Source organism: Larus michahellis, chromosome 21, assembly GCF_964199755.1.
Source record: "Larus michahellis chromosome 21, bLarMic1.1, whole genome shotgun sequence".
Taxonomy (NCBI): Eukaryota; Metazoa; Chordata; class Aves; order Charadriiformes; family Laridae; genus Larus; species Larus michahellis.
The window spans coordinates 4,812,525-4,838,079 of record NC_133916.1 but is presented as its reverse complement, the minus strand read 5'-3'; the positions used below and the strand labels follow the sequence as shown (position 1 = coordinate 4,838,079).

Sequence of the window (25,555 nt, the reverse complement as noted above, 5' to 3'; positions counted from 1 at the left end):
CTGCCACCGGCGGTGCCCATCCTGGGAGATGCTTTCCTGCATCCCTTAATTTGCATCGCGGAGCCTTTGTTTGCTCTCATTAACGTGTCTGCGAAGTGCCTGATGTGTGAAATATCCTTTTTATTAGCTGGAATTGGTGGGGCCTTCTGGGACTCGCGTCTGCTCCGCTCTCAAGGCCAGGACTCTCCAGACAAGCCCATGTTGGCCTTGCTCGGTTTCTGGCTTGCGGCGGGCGAAGGGCTGGGGCTCGGCTCGCAGGTGCTCTCCTCCACCCAGAAACCACGAGTGGGACAAGCCACGGTGTCGCCCATGGGTGCACCCACCCCTGAGGTCCTGCTGGGAGGAGGGCAAGAGCGACGCGGGCAGAACGGTCTGCCAGAGCAGAGCTGGGGCTGCTGCCTCTGGAGTTGCGGATCCCCCGGATTTTCCTGCCTTCAGGGATTAATCCGGTTTTCCTAGAGCCCCTTCGGACTATGGGGACTGTCCACAGAGGGCAGAGGAGCTCAGAAGCCAGGGCAAATTTCCCCCTGAGATGAGAGTTGGGTGGGAATTTGGGCAGTGAGAGCAGCCCCGCGCGGTCCATAGCCCACAGGGGATCTCTCCATCGTCTCCATCTCCCTCTTTTTCCCACCACTTTCTTCCCATGTGCATTTTCAGCGACTGTCACTCCCGTAGCCTCAAAGCAGCAGCACAAAACGCCGTTGACAGGCAGCAGGCTCCGCTTCCGCAGCCTTAACCTGCTTGCAGGAGGTTGCCAAGCGAACATTAAACCTTGGATTTGTAGCCGGCCTCGGTGGGACCGAATCCTCCCTCCTGGACATGCTCCCTCCCAGCAAGATGCATGTGTTGGCCCGTGGCCCCACCACCCACCCTGCTCCCCCTTCCTCCGCCTCCTCCTCCTGTCCCCGGTGCTCCCAAGACCCCCGGGGAGTCGCGTCACAGCAGCCGTGTCTGTCATCGGAGCTGCCACCAAGAACCAGACAATGACAGGCAACAGGAGGACAAGGGCCCTGCTAATGGCATGAGTGACATTATTGTGTGTTCCCTCCGCAGTGCCCCGCTCCTGCCCCCCCGCCGGGCTGGGGGACGCGTCCAGACTCTGCCTAGGGCACCGCGGGGCTCGGCAGAAGGGAACGGGGATGCTGGAGGGGAAAAACGAGGGGACACAGGGAAATGTCAGCGGTGTAGGGCTTGATCCGGGGCTTTCCAGCTCTGCTCCGGAGCCGTTGCTGCTTGTGGGGTGCGGCGTGGTTCTCCCCGGCCACCCTCGTCTATGGAGCGAGGCTTTGGGGATGGAGGGAGGCTGTGCCCTGCTCCACCAGTAAGCTCCATGCAACGCCCCAGTAGCCGGGCTTGGACCATACTGAAAGGATTTGGCTTTGAAAGCACCCGCAAGCAGAGCCCATTTCCCCGTGGGGGACTTTGCTCCAGGTTTTGTTCTCTGCTGCGTCCCCCATTTCTGCCTGGTTTGAATCTGCCTGGCTTTGGCACTGCCGCTTCTGCTTCGTGGCCCTTTGTGGCCACCGATGCGGTTCCTGGTCGGCTTTGCACCAGCCGGGACATGGCCCAGCCACCTCCCTCCTTCCACGAGATGCTTGTGGTGCTGCCTGCATGGCTCGGGAATCTGGGGACCCGGCAGCCAGCCCTGCCACCGCGTTTGGGGACAGCGCAGTCGCCCGTGCTGGCTTGGTGTCTTTGCGCTGGTGGAGGGACTGGCCCTCCCTGCTCCTCTCTAGCCTTGGACGGTGGGTCCGTAGCGAGCTCATTAGGAAAGACCTGGAGGTGTTTTCCAGGCAGTTCAGGAGCTTCGCCTGAATTATTTAACACGCTGCTCCACAGCACGGCGGGGAGGAGGAACTGGGGGAGCTCATTACCGGGCTGGAGCTGTTTGTTTCTCAGCCATGGCACGGCAGTGGCGAGGACAGGCTGAGCCTGCGGCACGGCTCCCTGCTGCCGGGCACCGCTGGCCAACACCAGTCACACCAGTTTGGGGAAGGGACCGGCACTATCTGCCTCCGACCCGGGCAGGCTGGAGCTGTGCCTTGCCGGGAAGGTGCTGGAGCAAACTGGAGGTCACCGCGAGGGTGGAAAGTGGGAATTGAGCACAGCAGAGGGGAAGGATGAGGGTTTTAAATGGGCTCGGGATGCTCGGGGCATCCTGGCACGCTGGGTGCTCTCTGAGGGTGCTGGGGTTGGGACATGCAGCTCTCCAGGGAACCAGGAGCTTTGCTGATCACAGATAACATTTTCTAAAGCTTCGGGGTGATTAAGGAGGCAAACACCATTTGAAACCCTGCGCTAGGCTCTCAGCAGCTCAGCAATGGCTTTTACAAGCTGAAGGGCTCTAAATTAGCTATTGCCACTCAGGAAGAAGATCGCGGAGATAGCTCTGGAAACAGTCAAACAGTGCAGCAAGAGTCGGAAAGGGCAAATGGCAGGCGAGGGATTAGGGAATAAATAAAGCGGCAGAGCAAAACCAGTGATGCTCCTGCCATCTGAGCAGCGCCTGCGGGCTCTCCTGCCCGGACGGGAAGGGTCTGGGTGGGGAAATGGCAAGGGTTGGAGCTGTGAAATGGGTCCCACGTGAAAAGCAAAACGGACCAGGCAGATTGCAAAAGAGCCGGTGGCGGGGGGTGCAGTAGGTGCCTCCAAAACCAAGCACGGCAGCTCTCCTGCTTTCACCAAGCTCGCCGGCACCTCCCCACCTTCTCCATCCCGTTTCTGCCCGGGATGTTCTTGACTTTGACACTTGAAAGGGGTGTCGGGGGGTGCGGGGGTGGTGTGGGATCAGCGTTCAGCTCCTGCTGCAGCCCGGAGACGGTGCCAGTCGTTAGAGACGCTTCCAAAAATGCAGCGAGCTGCAGCCCGATGCAGCGCGGGTTTTGTCAAACGACGCCAATTTTACAGAGCAAAGGACAATTCAGCTACGAGCTGGGACTGAGACTCCATCTTCCCAGCCTCTTATTTCTTCAGGCAATCCGGAGCGGGGATCAGCCAGCTTTTCCAGTTGGCTTCTGCGAGACGTTTACAAATGCACCAGTTAACCCCGCAGCCTGGAGACCAGCCCTGCAATTCTCGGGGATAAAATGAGATGCCCCCAGGGCTGCCCAGCCAAAAAGGAATGGATTTGAGGCTTTCCAGAGGCGCGAGCATGCGGCATGCGGGACACGGGAGAAGAACTGCTGCCTTTAGAGCTGGTGCCACCAGCTCAGCACCTCCAAAGCTGCTTTCCCAGCAGAGCAGATGGATGGAACTCCTGGCCCCGCTGAGGAGCCCGGCCGTGGCTCTGGGTGACACAGGTGCCATCTCAGCATCCGTCCCCACCACTGTGCGTGGCCGCCCGGCCCCAGGACTGCTCCCCAACAAGGTCTCATGGTCTCAACTTTTGCAATCCAGGAGAACGAGGGAGACGAGGGGCAGGGAAGGGCCCTGGTGATTGTTTCCAAGAAGAATAAACCTTCCGAAAGCCTGAACGCCGCTGAGACACGTTTTGGAGAAGCTGCTCTGCAGGGACCCCCGGCACAGCCCAGGGACCCCAGCTCCTCCCTGAGCATCTCCCCGGCCACTGCGGTACCCGATCTCTCAGCATCCCGGCGGGATGGGACCGTGTTTATCCCCAGGCAACGAGTGTGGGACCAAAAGCAGCTCTGGGATGCGCTCAGTGCTGCGTGGGCAGTTTGTGGCTGAGCAGGGCCAAATCCTGCAACGCTTCAGGCTGGAGGCTGCGCCTGAAGCTGCCAGCAGCATCTCCGGGAAGCCACTGGGACCTGTGAGAGCGTTCTGGAGGCAGGCAGAGCCACCGCAACCCTTCCAGAGCCTGAAAGCAAAAGAAGAAGAACAACAGGCTTATTTCCCAGCCCTCCTCATTAAAAAACATCCCAAGTGGAGGCAGAGAAGCATCCAGATAAGAAGCGGGGACGGCTCCTGCCTGCCGGCTCCTGGCGGATGGGTGCGATAGTGAGGTGCAGGCAGCCGAGCGGTTTGCTTTGCACGCTCCTGGCAGCTTTTTATCTCCCAGACAAGCAGAAATAACGCTATCGCCCTCCCTGCCAGGAGAGATGCAGGAGAAGGGCCACAAAGAGCATCCCTGGGTCTCTCCGCACACAGCAAGACTTAACCGAGGCAAGAAACCGCCAGAAAAGCCGGCAGAGCAGCAGCCCGGAGCTGATGGTTTTGGAGGGGTCTGTTCCCTGTCTCGTGTTAATGATTTTCAGGGGCTAAAGAGCTAAAATCACCGCTCGAGGCTGGAGCACGGCTTTGCTACTGTGGCCCCGTGCGTTGGCGCAGAGAGCACGCAAGGTGGGATGCAGGGACCGGTGCGGGATTCAGGGACCAGTGCAGGATGCAGGGACCACTACGGGGCTCCCCGTGCCCCCCACAGCCCTGCGTTGATTTGTTTGCTTCAGCCAGGGGTGAAGCTGCAGAAAAGCCGGGGTGGGAGCATCCTCCCATCCCTCGAACCAGACAGCGGCAACGCAGAGCTGCATAATACGCCGGAATTTAATAAAACGCCTCAAACAGGCAAAGTTTTTCCTTTTGCCAGCTGCTTAATTAAATTGCCTAATGCTGTTTGCCATCGCAGCACAAACTCCTGTGTTTAAAGACCACGGTGTTGCCATGGTGCTCACCCGGCGGATGGTGCGGGGCTGTGACGGAGCATACAGATGAGGGAGGCTGCCGTGGATGCGGGGGGAGCGGTTGCCACGTTACAGGGGGGGTGGTGGGGGGAGATTCGGTGTCTTTTCTTTATTTATTTGTTTGTTTTCTGACGCGGCGGTAAACTCCCTGCCAAGGTTTGTGTCGGGATCTTTGCTCCGAACAGAGCAGCTGCTTTTCCACCCCAGGGCTTTGAAGATGCTTGTGCAGAGACATGAGCTCCCCGGCAGCATTGCTGGAACATCCCAGCCCCCCGCTTTGCCATTGCCTTGCATGCCGGGTTTGTAAGGACACAGGGCTTGGGAAGCCTGAGGGCCCCGGAGATGCTGGGAGGGCTGGAGCCCCTCTGCTGTGTGGACAGGCTGAGAGAGCTGGGGGGGTTCAGCCTGGAGAAGAGAAGGCTCCGGGGAGACCTTCCAGCCCCTTCCAGCCCCTAAAGGGGCTCCAGGAAACCTGGGGAGGGACTCGGGATCAGGGAGGGGAGCCATGGGACGAGGGGGAAGGGTTTTACACTGAAAGAGGGGGGATTTAGATGAGATCTGGGGAAGAAATTGTTTGCTGTGAGGGCGGTGAGCCCCTGGCCCAGGTTGCCCAGAGAAGCTGTGGCTGCCCCATCCCTGGAGGGGTTCAAGGCCAGGTTGGACGGGGCTTGGAGCAACCTGGGCTGGTGGGAGGTGTCACCCCCGTGACCCAGGGGTCTGGAACTGGGTGGCCTTTAAGGTCCCTTCTAACCCGAACCATTCTGTGATTCTATAACTATTTTGCCACAGTCCCAACACGGGTCTGAGATGGGAACTGAGCCCAGAAATCCTGGCCTCCGGCGCCGGGGGCTGACCCTGAACACGTCTTTGCATGATGGAATTTCCCACCAGCACCAGGAGCGAATTTCAGCCCAGGACAGGGGAGAGTTGAGCTCAGCCGAGGCTCCACCGAGGTCTCCAGCTGCATCGAACCCCCGGCTGCTCCGTTCCCCGGGTGTGAAGTTTTCCTTCTTACACTTGAGCATCTTACCAGTGCCAGATGGTACAACTGCTGGGACATGCTGGAGGTCCGGGAAGGAAAATCAAACCTGGCTGGGGGCTTTGGGCTTGTTGGTTGTGGGAGAGGCGAGGAGACCTGCCAGCCAAGGCCGGCTGAGTTGGAGAAACTTGTGCTTCCTCTGACAAAGGGGAGCTTTGGGTGGACTCTGGGCCACGGTGCTTGAACAGGATTCCTTGCTTGAGCGTCAGGTATCTCACACAGCAATTTCTGCCATTTTCTATCCCTGTATCAGCTGCAGCAAACCCAGGACGCCTGCAGAGGCATCCCTCTGTCTGCCTGGCTGGTTCTCACCCACCGTTTCCCCCCCTTGGTGGTGCAAATGGAGAAAATCCCTAAAAACCCATGAGCAGCAGGGCTGAGACTCCACGGGGATGGGGTTTGTGGGGCTCCCTCTGCCCCCAGGCACAGGGGGACGCTCAGCCCAGGGCTCATCCCACTTCCCGCAGCCACCCCATCGCTGCTCCATCCCCGGTAGTGCCCGGGGGCACCGGCTGGTCCCTACACCAGAAAAACCTTTCGAGAGCCTCTGTAACACTTGAAGGATATATTTCCTTTTCCTGATATCCAGAGTTACGTCTCCGCATCATCCCTGCCACCATTAGCCCCAGATAATGAGTTGACCTCCGCAGCTTAACTGAGATTTAATACGTCAGTTATTGTATGTTAAACAGGGGATCATTAAAAACATTTATTCAAGATTAACAGCTATCTAATAGATACCATTAGTATGACAGTTGTATAAGTGGCTAATCCAGAATGCATGCCATTTCATGATCCCTTGGGATGGATTTGCCATGCTGGAACTGTGCTTTTAGATCCGGACTCAGGCTGGCCTGATCCTGCGCTCCGCGGTGGGGACAGGCAGCGATGGGGACCCCGGGTGGCATCTGAGCTCCCCGGGCAGAGCTGCCCCAGCGCCAACCCCTGGCCCAGGGTGGATGGAGCCACAAAGTGCCCTCGCTGGCAGCGTTTGTGCATCCTCTCCAGAAGGCACGAGTTACCCGGGGGGGGCGGGGAAGGGGCTTGTTTTGCATTTGCACTGAGGCTTTTACTGCTGTAAACGCATCATAAATAAGTCACGCTCTCAGCTGGCATCGCGATGGCAGCAGGGGCAGGGCTGGGGACCCTGGAGTCCATGCGATCCCTCTCCCCTCTCCTCCCAGCCTGGATTGCCTCCGGATGCCAGGCACGATGTGGGTGCTCAGCACTGCTGAAAATAGGAATTCCCAAGGAGTTTTTACCCGGGGAGGGTGGTGGTTCAGGGGGGACTGTGCCGGCTGCTCCAGGGCAAGGGATGGTGACAGCCCTGGAGACAGCAAGAACCCCAGAGCCAACCTCCTAAAACTGGCCATTAAAGCCCTGCAGGATTTAATACAGCATCTCCTTCCAGATAGAAAAAGTGATATAAGAGCGTTTCGGATAACAGCAGGGTACCCTATTTCTAACTTTTACAAGTAATTGATACAGAACCCTATTTAATTCTTGTTGGTTTTATCACAAGTAAGAATGAAGCTATTACACCGAGATTTAAAGAGGAGAGATGTGACCCCAGCCTGAGGGGACAAACTTTGCTGGGTGTCACTGCGGAAAGCCCTGAGCCCAGAGCAGCCAGGCGAGGTGATATGTCCCCCAAAATATCCCTTTTCTGGGGGTACGGTGGGGCTGCGCAGCTTGGTTTGGTGTTGTCTGAGTGTGCAGAGAGGCTGGACCAGGCTGGACCGGCAGCGTGTGCGTGTCTCCGGCAGCAAACCCATCCCCATCCTCCCCGCCACCGCCTCCTCTCCCCGGGGCTGGCTGCGGATTTGAATCGAAAAGAGGCAAAAGGCGTCGAGGACGGGCGAGGGGAAAGGATTTTCCCACAGCATCCGACTGCCACTTCTCATCTGCCTCCGCCGGGAGCTGGCGGGGCCGGTGACAGGGACGTGAAGGCTCAGCAGCCGCCGAAATGCGGCAGGGCTGGAAAGCTTCGAGAGCGCTGGCCGTGTCGCAGGCTGCTGTGTGCTCTGCTTGCTTAAAGCCGTCACCCAGAAAAGACAGGGGCTTGGCAGGAGCTCACCGTCCCCGGCGAGACCCAGCACGGGCTGGGGCGTCTGCGACCCCTTGGGGACGCGGCTGCGGGAGAGCTGCCCCCGCACAGAGGGGCTGAGCACGGGCCCGCTCCCGGCTTCCTCCAGCCAAGGGACCCCGGGAGGTGTCGGGGTTCTCCCCGTCCCCCCCAGGGTGCAGGGGGTGTCCGTCGCCTCCCGCCCGGCAGCACGATGGGGGAAGCGTTGGGCTGCTGATGGCGGTGAGGGAGAGGGCCGGGCAGGAGAGCCCCGGGCTCAGCTGCAGCCATTTATCTCCCGAAGCCGGGCTATTAGACAGATGACAGAGGGAGAGAGGCAGCCGGTGCAAGCACCGAGACCAAGGCTCCTTCTACCGGGTGATTTATCTCCTGGCTTCATCCAGCAAACTTGCTGATGAAAAGATTCTTCCCTTCTCTGTGCCTCATCAATTCTCATTCTCGTTGCTTTTCTTTTTTTTTTTTCTTTCTTTGCTTTCCTTTTTTTTTTTTTTTTTTTACCCTTTCCTTGGGCTTCTGCCGCCTGTTCATGCAGCCACGTTCCCCCCTCCCCAGCGCTGCGTACCCCGGCTCTCCTGCGCTCCCCGGCTCCTCTCCCTCTCCCGGCCTCATTCTCTGATGGTCTCTTTGTCCCTTTCCTTCTCCTTTTCACCTCTCGTTTTCCTTCTTTATCTCCTTGTGGCGCTTTCATCCCCCCTTATCCCTTCTCTTTCCGTATTTCTCCACCATATCCCCCTCTCCAGCCCTGAGCATGCCTGGCTGGGATGGGAACCGATTCCCCCATCAGTGACACCGCAGACGATGTCATGGGCTTGTGGCAAATTCAGGCTGGTACCATGTGGAGCAGTGCCACAGACCCCCCGCCTGCCCCTGGCACTTTGTGTCTCATTTCCTCGGTGACCGCCTCCGGATAAAATCCTTACCAGAGGCATACTGGGGCTCCAGCTTCTCTGCAATCGTGAGGAAGGGGAGATGGACATTTGCACCTGGGGTAAATCCAGAAAGTCACAGAAATGCCTTAGGGAGACAAAGGAATTGGGTAAATGCTGGGAAACCATGGAAGAGGCAAGGAGCATCCCCGGTGTGGGGACCGGGCTTGAGTCCTGCTGGGGGGAAAAAAGGAAACTGGGGGTATTTTCCATTTCCCAGTGTGCCGGGGCACTGCACCAAATGTTTCAGCCCCCTTGGCTCTACATTTTTGGAAAAAAATAAACGTCACCCGGCTCCCTGCTGTCACTCTCGCCGTGCCGCAGCCCACGCCGAGGAAGAGCCTGAAATAGCAGCCGGGGGCTGAAACAGAGCGGGGGGCTCGTGGCATCGCCGGAGCCCAGCCTGGCTGCGGGGGGGTCCTGGTCCCCAGCAGACCCTCCAGCACCCACCTCCCTGCTCCTCCTGGCTGTCCCCTTTCCTCTCTCGGGTTTTACCAAGGCTCCCGTTATCCCGAGCAGCGTCTTCCCACCATCTGCGAAGGCAGAAATCAGGCTGTCTCGGAGCGGAGATGAAATCTGGGCTCCCTGGGACACACCACTTAGCCTCGCAACCTCAGCCACGTCTCCAGCCTGATCTCTCTATTTGTTAGCTTCAAACCCCGCGTCCCTCCGCTTTTTCTGTCTTATTCTGTGCCCTGAGTCTGTTTGGGGGGAAAACAAGGGCTTTTGGGGCACGGGCAGCGCTTTGGTGCTGCGGCGGATGGATGGGGTGGGTGGGAGTTTGGGTTACGTGCGTGCGTACGTGAATCACAGCAAAGATGCACATGGGGAATCGACCCCATGGGAGCCCCTCGAGGGCCCGCGGGTCCCGGGACCCCAATCCCCAACCGCCTCCCCCAGGCCGGGGGGTGCAGCTCCGCAGGGGGAGGCTTTCGAACCCGAACGGGAAACCCACAGAACTAAAACGGTGGCCGTGGGAGCTGCGGGACTGCCCGGTGCGTCCCACCATCCCTCTCTGGTGCAGCGCAATAAAAGGCCGAAGGAGTTTGTGTGCTACCTGCGGGCTGCTTCGGTGCCTAATTAAGAAATAATGAGCCCGACTTCACTGGGTAATGGACAAAAGCCAGCCAGCGGGCTCCTGCTCTCTCCTTCCCCGTCTCCTCACCGCCCCACGGCTGGGCTGCGGGAATTTGGGGTGCAGGTCCCCAGGGTGTCACTGCCGTCACCAGGGAGCTGGGCTGTCACGGCAGGGGTGGGGGGGGGCAGCTCCGTCCCCTGCCAGGACTGTCCTCCCCGGGGTTCGTACCCCGCCGCGGGGACGACACGCTGCCGATGCTCTCCCTGCTCCGTTTGCTCCGCGGCATTTGAAACCATGAAGTATGTGGTTTATTAGCTAGACTTTCCAAAAAATGACATTTTTCTGCAAGCTCTGATCCCGTTACTTATACAAACACCTGGACCGTTATGGCGTCATCCTGTATCCAAGGCTTTCCGTGGCCATCAGTGCTGCAACGCTGTCCTGTGCCGGGGAAAAGCGATAAAACCTGGTTAGAGACACAAACCCCACAGAGATATCGCCCAACAGCAGAGCCGGGGAGTCTCCCCTGTAAAACGGGGTTTGAAACAAGGTGCTTTTTCTGGGCTCTTCTTCGCAGCCTTAAGGAAACGAAAAAAAAAACCAAAAACAAAAAAACACAGGTCCTCCGTATTATGTTCTTAAGGAGAGAAGATGCTATAATATTTTAATGGCCGGAGAGATTTATAGTCACAGAAATGTCTATGCACTTAAAAAGAAAGATGAGGGTCCATCAGAAGGATGCAGAAATCAATACAACCTTCCTCTTCTTTAATGCTGTTTCTCCGGGAGATGGTTTAAAAGCCAATGCCCTCGCAGCAGGCAAGAAGGGAAGCGTGCGGGATCAATTCTGGCGCAAGGCTTGGCCGAGTCAATGCTGAATAAACTTTGGTTGGAAGCCCTTTACAGGGAGAACAAGGGGGTGATAAAATAGAGCTGCTCGGAGAGAAACCTTCTTTTTCCCACTCTGGCTGCTTTTTAATGTTTGGTTTTGGTTTTTTTTCCCTGCTGCGTGAGAGTCTTTTAAGACAGGGAGAAGCTTTGGGGCTGGGTTTGATTTGTGTCAGCGGGGGTCAGGGGAGCTGTAGCAAATCCGAAAAATCAAAAGTGGAGTGATGGCCAGCTCCGGCTCCTCCAAACCCCATGGATGGACCGGGAGAGGGGCAGGGAGGTACCGGGGGGCTCATGCCCACCCCAGCCCCTCACCGAACACCCCACCGAGAAACCCTGACCCCTCTTCCCCAGACACGGTGCACGGCAAGGGGCTGAGGACAAGGTCCCTCATGGAGAACCTTGCGTGGAGGTCCAGCATGGAGGGGGTTAAAGGGCTTCTGCATTCCCCCAGCAGCTTCTAATGAGCCCAATCAGGGTTTTCTGCTCCCAGAAAATTGCCCCCACCCTGGGCCAGTGCTTTAAAAGGAGCTGGGGTGGGGGGGGACTTTGTCCTTTAATCCTCCTCGTACAGGGGTCTGTGTGGCTGTTCTGGATGCTGCAGCCCCGTCATGCAGGGGCTGTGCTGGCTTTGTACTGCTCTTTCCTAAAAAAGCTTGGCTTTCTGCTGAGCACCAGCCCTCTGGGCCACCAGCTTCCCCCCAATATCAGCTAATTTAAGCCTTGTGGCCCAAGTTTGTGCCGAGGTAGGTGTCCTTACTGCTTTGCTAGTGTAGAAATAAAAGGGGTGAGGTGGGTCTGGGATAGTCTGTCCCTGCGCAAAGCAAAGTGAGCTCTGAGCCCATGGTCCACGTGCTGCCATGGGCCCGTGTGCTGCTATGGGGCTTCTGCTAGAGACGCCAAGAAACAGGTCTGTGCTTGGGGACATGTTTCCTCCATAAGCCCATCAAGGAAAAACACATTAGGGGCCTGCAAGTAGGGCTGGGAGCTTCTGGATGAGGACACTTGGTGCTGGGGAGGGTAATGGGCAGAAAGCAGAGTCCTGAGAGCCCGGAGGAAAGTTGTCCCCATGGAGGTATTCTCTTCCCAGTGTCTGCAGCTCTGGCTCTGCTCAGGGGAAAGCCTCTGGTGCATGGGCTGCTGGTGGCCCTGAGCAGAGCATCGATGGGCTAATTATACTTAAAACCTCTTGGGATAGGAGGGCGCAGTTAATGCTATGGATATAAAATAGATTAAGTGGACACATTGGTCTATCTTGAGTCTGGGTGAGGTTTCGGGTGTCCTGTACATGGGGCTTTGCCTCTCCAGCCTGTTTGTTCTCTTGTTTGCCATGTGCAGGAGGTGTCTCTAACACAACTTGTTGTCTGGCCTCTTTCAGGAATGACCTCGAGGAAGGACCCGAAAGATGCAGCCGAGTGCAAAAATGAATCTTTTGGGGAGGAAGAAAAGGCGAAGCTCTGACTGAAGGCACCAGCCCCGGTCCTGGGTCTTATGTGCTCTCGCCAGGGGGGACCAGGCAGGGCAGCCGGCAGCAGGGGCTGATCGGTGCCAGGGGCTCTCATGGAGCATCTTCTCCCACGGATGCTGTCCCCACCTGGCTGTCACCCCGTGCCCCGCTCCGGATACGCCCCGTGAGCCTTTCCTGCCTGGGAGGAAGCTGGTCCCACCAGCCGAAAATGAGACGCTTCCAAACCAGCTTGCTCCTGCTCTGCGTGGTGGCCGCCACTGCCATCCCCATCGTGCCCTGGAAGGTCAAATGCCCCCTGCAGTGTGTCTGCCAGATCAGGCCGTGGTACACCCCCCGCTCGGTGTACCGGGAGGCTGCCACGGTGGACTGCAATGACTTGTTCATCTCCACCGTGCCTGAAGACCTGCCAGAGGGGACCCAAACCCTGCTGTTGCAAAGCAACAATATCGCCAGGCTGGAGCAGAGCGAGCTGGACTATCTCAGAAACCTCTCGGAGCTGGACCTGTCACAGAACAGCTTCTCCGATGTCTGGGATTTTGGCCTGAAGAGCATGCCCCAGCTGCTCAGCCTGCACCTGGAGGAGAACCAGCTTTCTGAGCTGCCCGATGGCAGCTTCCCTGGGCTGGGCAACCTGCAGGAGCTCTACCTGAACCACAACCAGCTCCGCAGGATCGCTCCCCGTGCCTTCTCCGGCCTCGGCAGCCTGCTGCGCCTCCACCTCAACTCCAACCTGCTGAGGATGGTGGACAGCCGCTGGTTCCAGATGCTCCCCAGCCTGGAGATCCTCATGATCGGAGGCAACAGGGTGGATGCGATCTTGGATATGAATTTCAGGCCCTTGTCGAACCTGCGGAGTTTGGTTTTGGCTGGGATGAACCTGAGGGAGATCTCAGACTATGCTCTAGAAGGGCTGCGGAGCCTGGAGAGTCTCTCTTTCTATGACAACAAGCTCGTGAATGTCCCCAAACGGGCGCTGCAGCAAGTTCCTGGCCTGAAGTTCCTAGATCTGAACAAAAACCCATTGCAGAGGGTCAAGCAAAGCGACTTCACGAACATGCTGCACCTCAAAGAGCTGGGGCTCAACAACATGGAGGAGCTGGTGTCCATAGACCAGTTTGCCTTGATCAACCTCCCTGAGCTGACCAAGCTGGATGTGACCAACAACCCCAAGCTGTCCTTTATCCACCCCAATGCATTCCACCACCTTCCCCAACTGGAAACCCTCATGCTCAACAACAATGCTCTAAGTGCCTTGCATAAGCAGACGGTCAGGTCCCTGCCCAACCTGCAGGAGATCAGCATCCACAGCAACCCCATCCGCTGTGACTGCGTCATCCGCTGGGTCAACAGCACAGAGAACCACATCCGCTTCATTGAACCCCAGTCCACGCTGTGCGCCGAGCCCCCTGACCTCAAGAGGAGACACATTCGGGATGTCCCCTTCCGGGAGATGACAGACAGGTGCCTGCCTCTCATCTCCACCAAGAGCTTCCCCTCCCACTTAGAGGTGGCAGATGGTGACAATGTCTCCTTGCATTGCCGAGCCCTGGCAGAGCCGGACCCGGAGATCTACTGGGTGACTCCTTCGGGGGTGAAGTTGATCCCCTACGCAGAAGATGGGCGGTACAAGGTGCACCCCGAAGGGACGCTGGAGATTCATGGGATCTCAGCTCAGGAGGCTGGGCTCTACACCTGTGTGGCTCACAACCTCCTTGGGGCAGACACTAAGAGCATTAGCATGATGGTCAACCACTCCTTCCCACTCAGTGAGGACAGTCTGGAGCTGGTGGTGGCGGATGTCCAGGCCTACCACATCCTGGTTGCCTGGAAGCCGCATCTCAACACCGTCTCCTCCAACCTCACCTGGTCCAGCTTCTTGCTTAGCTCCAACTTGGACATGACCAATGTGGCCCGGATCCCCATGGGAACCCACACGTACAACATCACCCGGCTCCACCAGGACACGGAGTACTGGGCTTGCCTCCACGTGGCCTTTGTAGACTTGCAGGCCAAGGTGGCTTGTGTGAACGCCAGGACTAAAGAGGCTGCCCACCGCTACCGGCTCCTGGAGGGCCGGCAGAGCCTCCTGACGGTGCTGGTCCTCTGTCTCCTGCTGCTTGCCGCCAGCCTCGTGGCTCGCTATGGCGTTGGGGCAGAGCCCAGGAAGGCCAGGGAGCTGCTGCGGGGTGCCACGGCCGTGCGGGTGGTCTACCCCCGCCTCGGCCAGCCCTGGGCTCGGGGGCAGCGCGGGGGGCAGCTGCTGGCTGTGGAGGTGCAGGCAGCCCCCCTGGACTGCTGAAGGTTGATATGCTGGTGGGGCTGACCGTGGGGTGGGGTGGTTTGGGGTGGGAGGTGGGAGAAACTTTTTTTTTTTTTAACCAAAAAAAAAAAAAAAAAAGAACCCAACTACAAAACTGAACAAAAAAAAAAAAATGGAGTTTCATCATGGACTTGACCACGAATCGAAGCGGTGTGGCGGATGGAGAGGAGCAGAGCTGGCCATGGGGCTTGTAGAGTCTCTCTCGTGGTCCTGGCAGGGTCTCGACCACCCAGACTGGGGCGGTCTGGATCTGTGCGTGGCTCCCCAAAGCACCCGCTGGGCTTCCGGGAGGGCTCAGAGGGGCCCGAGCCCGAGGGGGCTGATGCCCCGAGCGGTCGAAGAGCCATACGGATGATCAGCAGATCACCCCCTTCCCCACTCCCCCTGGTACCACGCAACACCCCAGTGGTGTCAGCTCCTTGGCTGGACAGTCTCTGTTTTGGAAATACAGAAAAAAGGCCTTTACCTTTGGGATACATGTTCTTTTTGTTTGTTTCTTTCTTTCTTTTTTCATTATTTTTATTTTTATTTTTTTTTGAGCACTCAGATAATCAGCCACAAACACGCCCCCAGCGCCTTCCCGCTGCCCTGTCGTTTGCTCGCGGCCGTCGGCCGGAGGGAAGCAAAGGGAAAAGGAGGGGACTTTGGGCAAAAGGAACAGGAATGGTGATGGTGACACATCTCTTAATTGGCATCCCTGCGGGGCTGGCCGGCTTCTGCCGCAGGCGGTCGGATCCTGTATCCCGCAAGCGTAATCTCAAGGCTATTTTGTAAACTTTTGTGGATAATGTTAAAAAAAAAAAAAAAGGAAAAAACGGGAAGAAAAGGGGTGTGGGGGATGGGGTGGAAGTTCTTGCTTTACTGGTTTTGTATGGAAAAAAAAAAAGAAAAAGGAGGAAAAAAAAAAAAAGGAAGTTCTTTGTATACTGGTGCGCAGCTGGAGGGCTTCGTGGTAGGAACCCCTTGCTACAGATGCTGGGGGGCGGATCTGGGGGGGCTCTGCAGGACAGTCCCTGAGTGTGTGTGGGAGGTCAGGGACACAAAACCTGCTCTTCTGGGGCAGCTGATGCTTCTTTCTCTGATCAGCAATTAAAATTGCAAATGAACAGGAGCGGTGGGCAGCACCAGCCCCCCCTCCCCGCCCCCCCCCCCACCATATTGTGCCAAACCAAGGGACCTTGGAGCCGTTCCCCTCCTGCTCGATGGACGCTGATGCTGCAGGTGATGTTCCCCTCCCCAGGTAACGGGAACACGCCACCCCTTTGCTTGGGCCTGAACCCAACGCCAGCTCGTCAGGGGGGAGGGCTCTGGGGTCGGGTTATCTGCAATCCTAAATGAAATCGCCTTTACCAACACGCGCGCGGCCCCAGGAGAGCCCGGCGCAGCCCGTGCTGCGGGCATGGGTGCATCCAGAGCCCGGCCGACGCCACCCTTAGAGGGTCCTTCCATGGGAAAGACCAAGAAAACACATCCCAGCCAGAGCTGGGGGGCCGAGGGGGTGCGGGTACCCCCGGGAGGTCGCATCTCCCTGTGCATGCGGTGCCCCCTCGGGCGCAGCGGGTTGTGCCAGCGCAGTCACGGCTTTGAAGGGGCCAGGAAAACCTTGACGCGGTAAAAAGCCGTTTGAACTTCTCATCCATCTTCCGGCCAAGGCGAGATGGTTCCCCCCCTGGATAAGCTCCGCTCAGCCAGGCACGCGAAAACGGCTCCCGCGACTTCGCCGGGGGAATTATTTCGGAGGGTAACGGCTCTCCCCGCTCCCCGTTCCGCTCACCAAAGCGCTTCAGCATGTGTTCAGGACTCAGCGAGGTCCCCGGGGGGGTCCCTGAGGCTTTAATACTTTGCTGAATGAGAGTCGGGATGCCCTTTGAATATTCAGCTCTGCTCAGGTGTGCGACCATCACAGTTTGCAGACTCAGGGCCTGAAACAGCCTTTTGTCCAGCGGGGGACACTTAAACGCGGAATGTATTCCCTGTGGTTCAGCGAAATTGGTGCTGGAACACGTTGGAAATAGTTGCTGAGGAATTTCCCCGGTGTAAACGCGTCCCTGATTTAATCCTGCTCGTCCCCGCGACGCAGGGGCTGAGCGCCGGCGCCTCCCGTCCCCTCCGCCGTCCCGCTCCCTGCCAAAAATACTATCGGTTCCCGCGCAAAGCAAGGGCCGAGCCCCTTAAAGGCTGTAATTTTGTAGGTGTAAGAGGAAAAAAGCCTCTTCGATCAGGGTTATCGCGGCTGCCGCCGCCACGCTGGGCCGGGAGGGGAAGGTTCAGCTGCTGCCTGAGTCGTGGGCTCTCCTCTAAAAGCGATGCCTGCAAGCCAGGGATTGAAATGCAGGATACCTGCAATGGATTTGATTTCCTTGGAAACCGGAGCAACCCAGGGAGCTCGATGCCGTGCATCTAGCGGGGCACCCGCCGCTGAAGGACTCGTTGCCCAGCGGGTCCCTGGCCCCGAGTGTCCCCGGGTGGGTGACACTCAGCCAGCCCAGGCTCCCCACGGGGGGGTTGGGGGAGTGGGGGGGCAAATCACCCCCCTCCCCAAAATGCCCCAAACCAGCAGCTTCGCTGTGAACCGCTTCCATCCCCTCCCTTCCTCCGAGGACATCGGCTGAGAGCACCGTAGGCGCCTCATACGCTATTTATTATTGTTGTTATTTATTTTTAAAGCACCAACCAGCTTTTCCCCGGCACGGTGCTGGAGGAAAGGCTCCGGAAACCGGTGCCTGTCCCCCGTGCCCGAGCCTGGATGGGGCACGTGGAGCTGGAGCAGCCGTGGGCAGAGCCTCGCCGGCGTTGTCCCTTGTCATCCAGGGGCACGAGGTCCCATCTGCTCAAGACTCTTTCTCCTACAGAGGCCACGACCGAGCGTGTCCAAGGCAGGCGGCTGAATTAAAGCCCAGCCCTCGCTGGGGGAGAGCCCAGCACCTCGGTACCAGCCCCACAGCATGTTTCACCCTCATCGCGCAGCCTCCAGCCCCACGGCACCGAGCCCCCCGCGCAGGGGAGCGATGCTCACGCTCCTCATCGGGAGGGATCCGGCCAAAAATGAACCTCGCCGGGTGAATTATAGCGGCTGCGAAGTTTTACAGGGCTGGCCATCGGGACTTAAGGCTCGTCCCTCCGCCTGGAGGCTGGATTCTGCACCTGGGGGGGCTTTGGGAGGCGCAAGAGGGTTATTTTGGGGTGTCAGGCAGGGGGAATGAGGCTTTTTAGGCACAGCAGAAGCTAATTGCATCTCGAGTTGCCTTCAAGAGGGAGCAGCTCCCTGGGCGCCGAGGTGGATTCGCTCTGCAGGGGCTCCTCTGCCAGCCCGGAGAGCGAGGATGCGGCAGGAACAAGAGATGCTTCGGAAAAGGGGGAAAGTGGCGTCTGACCCAGGATGCTCTCGGCTAGAGGGCTCTTTAATCTGCCCCCCAAAGGCACGGCGAGAGCCAGGGCAACTCAAATCAGAAACAAGACGTCGCTCTGTTTTTTTACAATCAGCAGTAGTAGTTCACCACTGAAGCAGTTTTACGGGTAGCAGGGGACAGCAGGCTCCGTTTCCGAGCCCCCCCGCAGGGATGCGGCTCTCCAAGAGATGCTCTAGTGAAGAGGCTCCCAGATTTCTCGAGCCCAGGAGACTGTCACCGACACCTGACACCCCACCTGGCCGCTGCCAGCCCAGCCCAGGGGTGCCGGGGGCCCAACAGGGCGAGGGAGGCGAGTGGGGGTGGCCTCCGTCACCTCCTGGTCCTCCTCCTCCTCCTCCTTCCATCCATCTGTCCATCCAGGCTTGTTTGGGAAACGCTTCTCCTCCAGCCTGTCCCATCAGGTGTCACCCCCAGGCACTGGTTTCTCTCCCATAAAACACTCCTCCTTAGCTGCTCCTCAAGGTTTAATTTCTCTTTTTTTTTTTTTTTATATATTACCTTCACTTTGAGGATAGCAGTGAAAGTCCTCATTTCTGCTTCTTCTGCCCTCCACCCCTCCTCCTCCTCCTCTTTCTCAGCGCAAACAGCATCGTGGGTCTCTCGTGCAACCGAGCTTCTCTCGACAAAGCCAGCCGAGAACACTGCGTGCCAGGCTCTATTTTAAGCACCTAATAAAACCGATTTTTGGAGCGGCTCCATTGCTGTGTCCTTCTTGCGCGGAGCCCCTGTCCCTGCCGAGGGCCCGGCGGTGGAGGTGCCCCGTTCTCAGCGCCCGTCGCCGGGCTCCCAGGGCTGCCTGCGCCCCCCGCCCGCCCCGAAGGCTCCCAGGCTCGCCTGTGACGGGCACGTATTTATTAGTTCGTTAGAGAATCAAAGCAGGCCTCTCCGCCTCTCTCCAGCACTTCCTCAAAAATGATTTAAATTAAATCACCCGACCTCCCCGGGAAATGTCAGCGCTGTTATCCATATGCATGATGCCATTATGATGAAGCAGGTGCAGCTTTCAAAGCCTTTAGGAAAATCTACCTGTCAGTCTCCACGGCACCCAGCTCTCCTTCCCAACGCTTCTGCGCTCTCACACAGTGGGGAAACTGAGGCAGGGAGAGGCTTAGTGACTTATGGTCCTCGGTCCCTTTTCCCCCTCTGAGCACACGCTGGGGTCAGGAGACAAGCAGTGCTTTGGCCCTTCCATCCAGAAGTCGCCCAGGAAAGGAAGAAGAGGCGACGGCAGGAGGAATGATTGCAGCTCATTGATTTCCCGTCGCCTTTCCCAGCCTTTCAGAGCTGAAGCAGCTCCTGCCCCCTGCTAGAGCAGCCCGGCCGGCCCGAGTAAATGGCTTCAGCTGCCTTCAAGTAGGCAATTGAGGCTAAAATCAGGCTGATGGAAAGCAGCGGGGCAGGAGAGGTGGCAGGAGGTCAGGTTGGAGCTGGCTGAGGCTTGAAAAGCACCGGCCTCGCCAGGGGCTGCTTTGCGATTAGCTGCTTTCCCGGCCCTGGCTGCCTCCTCCCGGCTCTCCCGCTCCCTTGGGCAGTATTTTGGGAAACCCAGGACCCTTCCCAGGGCTGGCTCCTCTCCCGAATGGCCGAGCCATCTGCAGGGGATGCTGTCGCGGATGAGGCCGTGGCTTGGATTTGCCCCGTGGTGCAGGGGGTCTCCGGAGGAGCGTCACAGGAGACGTTGGTGCTGCCAATGGGTGCTGCAGGTCCCGGTGAGAGACGGGTGCTCGCTGCTGGCCACCGGCTCTGCTCATGCTGCCGATGCCAGACAGGCTTAAATCATTCATTAAGCAACTGGTGTCCTCCTGGGTGCCATTTTAGCATGTTTGGGGTCCGACCCCACAGTGAGCGAGGGCACGGGAGGCTGTGGCCACCCCAGGGAGAGGGACAGAGCCCCCTGCTCCCATCCCGGCATCCACCCCCCTGGTACCCTCACTGCCCCCGCGTCATCCTGCAGCCGGATTCAATCTTAATTAGCCGGGGTTGGGGGGGAAGGGGAGGAATTGCTTTTTGGATTTGCATGTGGCTAAATGGGAAGAGAGCTGGGAGAAGGGAAAGGCAGGCAGGGCTGGCGCTGATGGGGAGTGAATATTAATAGGGAATAACAAGCCAGAGCCCAGCTCCGTGGGGGCGGGCAGCGAGTGCAGGGACCCGTGGGGCTGTTGTGGGGCGAGCAGGGACCTTCTCGAGGCAACTTGTGGCCGGGAGCTCTGCCCAGGCTGGATGAGGCCCTGAGGAATACAAGGTTTTGGCGGGGACTCAGCAGATACGGGGAGACGCGGAGCGGGGAAAAAAAAAAAATCCCACCTCTGCAACAAGAGCCAGAAAAAAATGCTTAAAAGCAACAGCAAAAATAACTAAATATAAAGGGGGGGGTTCGGCACCATTGCCCGCGTCTGGGGGTCCTGGGGAAATCCTCCGGCGAGCTGGGGATTTCTAGTGCGAATGCCAAACCGCTTTGATCTCTGCCAATCCTCCCTAAGTCTCGAGCAGTGTCTTGTAAATCTTTAATTACAAGAAAATTGCAACCTTAACGGTGAACACACAAACTGCGCTGATAAATATTTAAAATTGCCACAGCGACAGATCTGAGGGGATTAAGAGAAGATATATTGGAGTGACAGTTATTAAACACTAGATCCCAGTAAATGTTACTGAGCAGATAAATAATGCAGGTCCCCGACAGCTGCTTGGGGCGGGGGGGGGGGGAACTGGCTGATTTGGGGGGGGGAGCCTGGTGATGCTGAGCCCCTGGGCCTTCCCAAAAAGCCCGGGGTGGTGTGGGGGGCGGAATTAGGGGGTAAAAGCGCTTTCTCTCCTACCTGGAAATAAAAAGCAGCGTGTACTGTGGCCGCTGAGGAAGGGGCAGGAGCTGACGGTGTCTCTTGACCCCGGGCTCAGCAGCTCGCCTGGAGACCCTGCTGTTTTCTCGCTCTTTGCTGAATTAATTCAGTGACAGTGGTGGTGCTGAGCACGGGGCGTGTGGGGGGCTGTGGGTTCTCCGGCTCCTTTCCCAGCATCCCTCCAGCATCCCTCCAGCATCCCTCCAGCATCCCTCCAGCATCCCTCCAGCCAAAGCCACCCGGGTTCGGCTTCGTTCACCCGCTGTGCCACCGAGCTCCCGCCTGCCACTCTGTTCCCCGTCCACTTCCCTCACCTTTTTCTGTAAGTTTTGAGGTCACGGACTAAATTTCCGTTATTAAATTTCCAGCCAGCATTAAAGATTTATTAGTTCGCTAAAGGTAACCAGCAAAAAGTTCATTATTCCTAATAGCCCGGGCTTCACTCGCGTGGAGGGAAGATGCTCGAAGCGTGAATTACCCCAGCAACCTTCCCAATAAAATATTGATCTAAAAAGTTGGTTAATTATAAATATTACAGCAGGGTGATGAGAAAGGACCCCGTTTCTGCCTATTTTGCAGGAAACTGCCCTCTCTTGATGTGGCCTGAGGATGGGCATCGGCTCTGCCTGGCAGAACATTGTCGTCTGTCTCAGTAGAGCTGCGGTGGGAGCGGTGCCCGGCCCAGCATCGCCGTGTCCCTGCCATGGGCTTGTCCCCAGTGTCCCCCCCCGCAGTCCCCCCAGCACTCTGGGGGAAGCCAAAGACCCCTCCGGAGACAGGGATTCTCCCGTCCTGCCTTTGGGCTCGGCCTCGCGCAGCCCAAGCCGGGCGTTGCAGGGTAAGTGTGTGCCTGCTGCTGTGGTTTTTAGCTCTAATTTAGGGTGTGCTCTGCTGAACTGCGATAACGAAGCACTTACTTAAAAACCTGACGGGGGGGGGGAGGGGGGGGAGCTGGTTCGTCGGCCTTGCAGAAGTGCTGATGCCCACCTAGTAAATCTTTAATTGAAAGCAGAAGGGAACTGGGAGGCTCACCAGTACAGAGAAAACAGTAAATATTTAATTTGGGCACAGTGATTACACAAAGAAGGTTAAGGGAAAAGGGGGGAGAAGGCATAAAAGTGGCACCTGTAGAACATTAAGTCCAGATAAAGTCACCAAGGAGATAAATAAAATATCCTCTTCCAGCAAAGGCAGGAATAAACCGAGCGGCGCCGGGGCAGGCGCCAGCTCCCTGCCCTGGCACCCAGGGACACCGAGGGCTGCGCTGAGGTGGGGGGGGGGAAGGCGGGCAGAGGCTGAACTGCTTTGAAAATGGGAGTTTGCAGCTGGGGGTTCAGCTCAGCACCGTGTTGGGGGGTGGGAAAAAGCCCTCATAGAGCCTGGCGGGGCTGGGGTGGGTGCGCAAGGATGTGCCCGTCCCTCCAGCGAGGGCAGTGGGCACCCACTGGGAGCCCCCCACGTTTCCCGGCTTGCCAGGTAAAGCCCCACTTTGGGATAAAACCCAAAGCACACACGCCCCCCCCCCCCCCCAAGCACTTGGGGAGCAAATGGGAGTTGAACACATGTGCAGGATCAGGGTCGGAGAGGATACCCGAGCACTTCCACCATTAAACCTGCTCCGGGCTGCCAAGTGCCAGCAGCTCCCGGCCCTTTCCGCGGGGACAGCGAGGGACAAGAGCCTGAGCAGCCCGGCTCGCTGTCCTCTTCCTCATCGGTGGCAAAATGTCCGTGCCCTTGTGTTTTTTAGCCAGAGCGATGTATTCTTTGTGTACTCGGCTGTTTTGGGGTTGTTTTTTTTTTTTTTTTTTTTTATAGCTTTAAGGCCTGACTGCAACGTGTTTTATTTCTAGGTATGAGCAGAAAACGCAGTTTTGCAAGTCAGGGCCGAGGGTGCTCTCTCGCGACGAAGTAAGCGACGCTTTACACCAAATGAGAGTAAGACCCAGAGCGTGCAGGGCTGTCTCGGCCTGGGTTAAAACCCTCTCCGCTAACGGCAATAAGAAGAGTATTGTCGCGAGTTAACTAGCTTGCTCGCGCATTCTTCTTTGCGATATCGATTTTAAGGAGAACATGGTTTCCAAAGCAAAATAACAAAAGCCAGCGCTTGTAAAGCTGTTCCCACGCTCAAAGCAATATGCAAACATTTACGTGCCGTTTAAAGCATGTCGCTACATCACTCCCGTAAATAATCCTTCCTGCGTTGCCGCTGCCTGAACTGGGGGATGCTGCGGCCTCGGGCCGGCTCTGGCGCTGTGCGGGGACAGGACAGGTCCTCGGTGGCACCAGGGCCCTTCTCCAGGCAGAGCATCGCCGTCGCATGAAACGGAGCTACAGAGAGGCCTGTTTTCCAGGGAAAAAAAAAAAAAGGTATGTGCAGAACTAAGAGCCCCCCCCCCCCCATCCTTTGTGCAGGAGACGGCCCGGCCCCCCCAGCGCCTCCCTCTGCTCCCCCAGACCCCACCGACTGGTGCTGGCTCCTTCTAACCCCCGCTCAGCCCCGCCGCTGGGACCGCGCTGCCACGTCCCAATTGCGTGGCCATTTCAATCCTCACATTAATGAGGCTTCAGCTGCTAAAAGAAAAAGCTGCAGTTTTTATTTATTTATTTTTTTTTTAAATTTTCTTAAAACCACCCTGGGTTTTGTGCCCTGGCAGCTCACACCCGCGGTGCTGAGCTGGCTTTGCTGGCGAGGTTTCACCCCGCCTTCCTCCCCGTCCCAGTAAGCTCCAGTTGGAGACCCCGAACAGGGGGTCTCCAAGCCTGGGCTGGTGGCTGGGACAGCAGCGGTGTGGCTCACATCAGAAAAGTATGTTTTTTCTGGGGAAAAAAAAAACAAGGAAAAATGAGGCATGGTGAGGTGGAGGGACTCGGGGGTAGAAGCTGAGTCGGCGTGGTGCGCTGAGCCCCGGCGACTCACACGCTACAGCGGGAAAAAAGCATCCTTTATTTTCTGCTAAGAATAGGATTTCTTCCCCACAGAAACACGCTGTGGTCACACCTGCGAGGAGGACGAAACGCTGCTGCTTCCTGTCTGAGATGAACGGCCACCTCCTTTCAGCGTGCAGCCGGCCGCCCCCCCCGTTCAGAAGTCAAATTCAGAGGTGAGCAATTCCACTTTGCTCCAGTACCTTTTCCGTTAAAACCGGGAGGATTCGTTTCGCCTGCCCCTGGCTGCTGTTCGCCCAGGGTGGGCAACCTCCCCAGCACAACAAAGCCCCTGGCAAACAGGACGGACGCAGCTGCTCTGCTTTATGCGGCCCCTGCGCCTTGGAGCAGGTTGGGACAGGTTGGTTTTGCTGGAAGGGAACAAGGACAGGTTAACCCAGGCTGCGGGGGCAGAGCCAGAGACTTCCCTGCGGGCTTGCAGATTGGCAGAGGTGACCAGCAAGTCTAATTCTGCTCTTAACAGCTGCTGCGGGACAGAATGGAAACGGCCGGTGGGATCCTGGACACCAGCCCTACCTAAAGCTGCTGGAGAAACGCGGGCAGGGGACAAGCAGGGACAGTTGGGCAGGACCGTAAATATGACCAGCCCCGTCCCCTGCCAGCCCGTGTCCCCGTGCCACGGCTGGGGGAACCAGCGCAGGTTCTCCTGTTCTGACACCACAGGTGGAGTTTTATTGTTTTCCCCCCAAAGCAATCAAGATGCTCTCCGTTATGAAGCAGCATCTCCTCCTCGGCAAGCGGTCGGTGATAAATCACTGCTGGGCGTGCGCGGGGCTGGTTTGCAACACAGAAGAGCGGAGCGCGCTCATCTGTCTTCCTCCTGATCACCTGCAGCCCGCTGCTCTCCAACCAGCACCGTAAACCGAGGGAAAATATGGAAAGACCAACCCCAACCATGGGACGTGCGTCCCTCAGCAGAAGGCGTCAGTGCAGGCTGGGTGTGCGCAGGCTGGGAGATGGGAGCCACCAGCATCCGCTCCGTGCCATGCGCGGCCAGCGGGTGCCCTCTAGTGAGCCGCCTGCCCGGGGAGCCCCTGCCTTCCCCCGGGCTGCTTCCATATCCCCCCCCGCCCCCAGCAAACTGCCTTAAAAACAGCTGGAAAGGGGCTAAACTGGCACTGCCATCGTTTTCCCTTCTCAGCAGTGCCCAGTGACAGGACCAGAGGCAACCGGCACACACTGAAACACAGGAGGTTCCCTCTGAACACCAAGAAATGCTTTTTTGCCGTGAGGGTGACCACGCGCCGGCACAGGTTGTCTGGGGAGGTGGTGGAGTCTCCCACCTTGACAATAGTCAAAAGCTGTCTGGACACAGTCCTGGGCAACCTGCTTTAGGTAGTCCTGCTTGAGGAGGGAGGCTGGACCATTTGACCTCCAGAGGTCCCTTCCAACCTCAAACATTCTATAATTCTGCTACAGAAATATTGAAATTTAGATGTCTACAATCTGTATTTGAATCCCACCTTGTGTTTCTTCCAGGTGGCTGCCCCTCCTGGGAACCTGGCATGGTCACGGCTGTTGGTGGCAATGGGACCGCGGAGCCAGCTTAAAAACATCCCAGGAAGAATTTTCCCAGGCTGGCTCAGGAGACGACTCTTGAGCCGTTCCCATCCCTGCTGGCTTCTGCAAACACAAGGTGCTACAGCCTCCCCTCCCAGCGGCAGGGCAGCCCCATACTGGGAGGGACGGGAGGGCTCTCCCTCCTGGAATGGTGGACGCACAGGGAGATCCCAGGCTGCTGAACCGGTAACGGCCCTTTACTTAAAGGTTTTCCCCAAAACGCAGTACAAATGAAAAAATAAACCTACATTATCATAGAATGCGCTCAATTTAATTAAATTTGTTACGTGCAGGACACAAAAGCCAGGTCATCAATTTTGTGCTACATGCCTTTTTTTTTTTCTTTTTTTTCCAATA

General features: G+C 57.6%; 1 protein-coding gene across 6 annotated transcripts in view; it reads left to right on the top strand.

Annotated features, from left to right (window-relative positions):
* LRRN2 (leucine rich repeat neuronal 2) overlaps positions 1-19,635 on the top strand; it is a 40,128-nt gene extending 20,493 nt beyond the window's left edge. For 3 of the 6 annotated variants that reach the window (XM_074564386.1, XM_074564387.1, XM_074564388.1), the window contains one exon: positions 12,033-19,635. In XM_074564386.1, the coding sequence (XP_074420487.1) occupies positions 12,331-14,421 (2,091 nt within the window). In that variant the 5' untranslated portion in view covers positions 12,033-12,330 and the 3' untranslated portion in view covers positions 14,422-19,635. Of the gene's footprint in view, positions 1-3,432; positions 4,182-5,593; positions 5,705-11,225; positions 11,401-12,032 lie in introns of those variants that run through there. The other 3 variants (XM_074564389.1, XM_074564390.1, XM_074564384.1) reach the window with 3 other exon arrangements.
* The last annotated feature ends 5,920 nt before the right edge of the window (positions 19,636-25,555 follow it).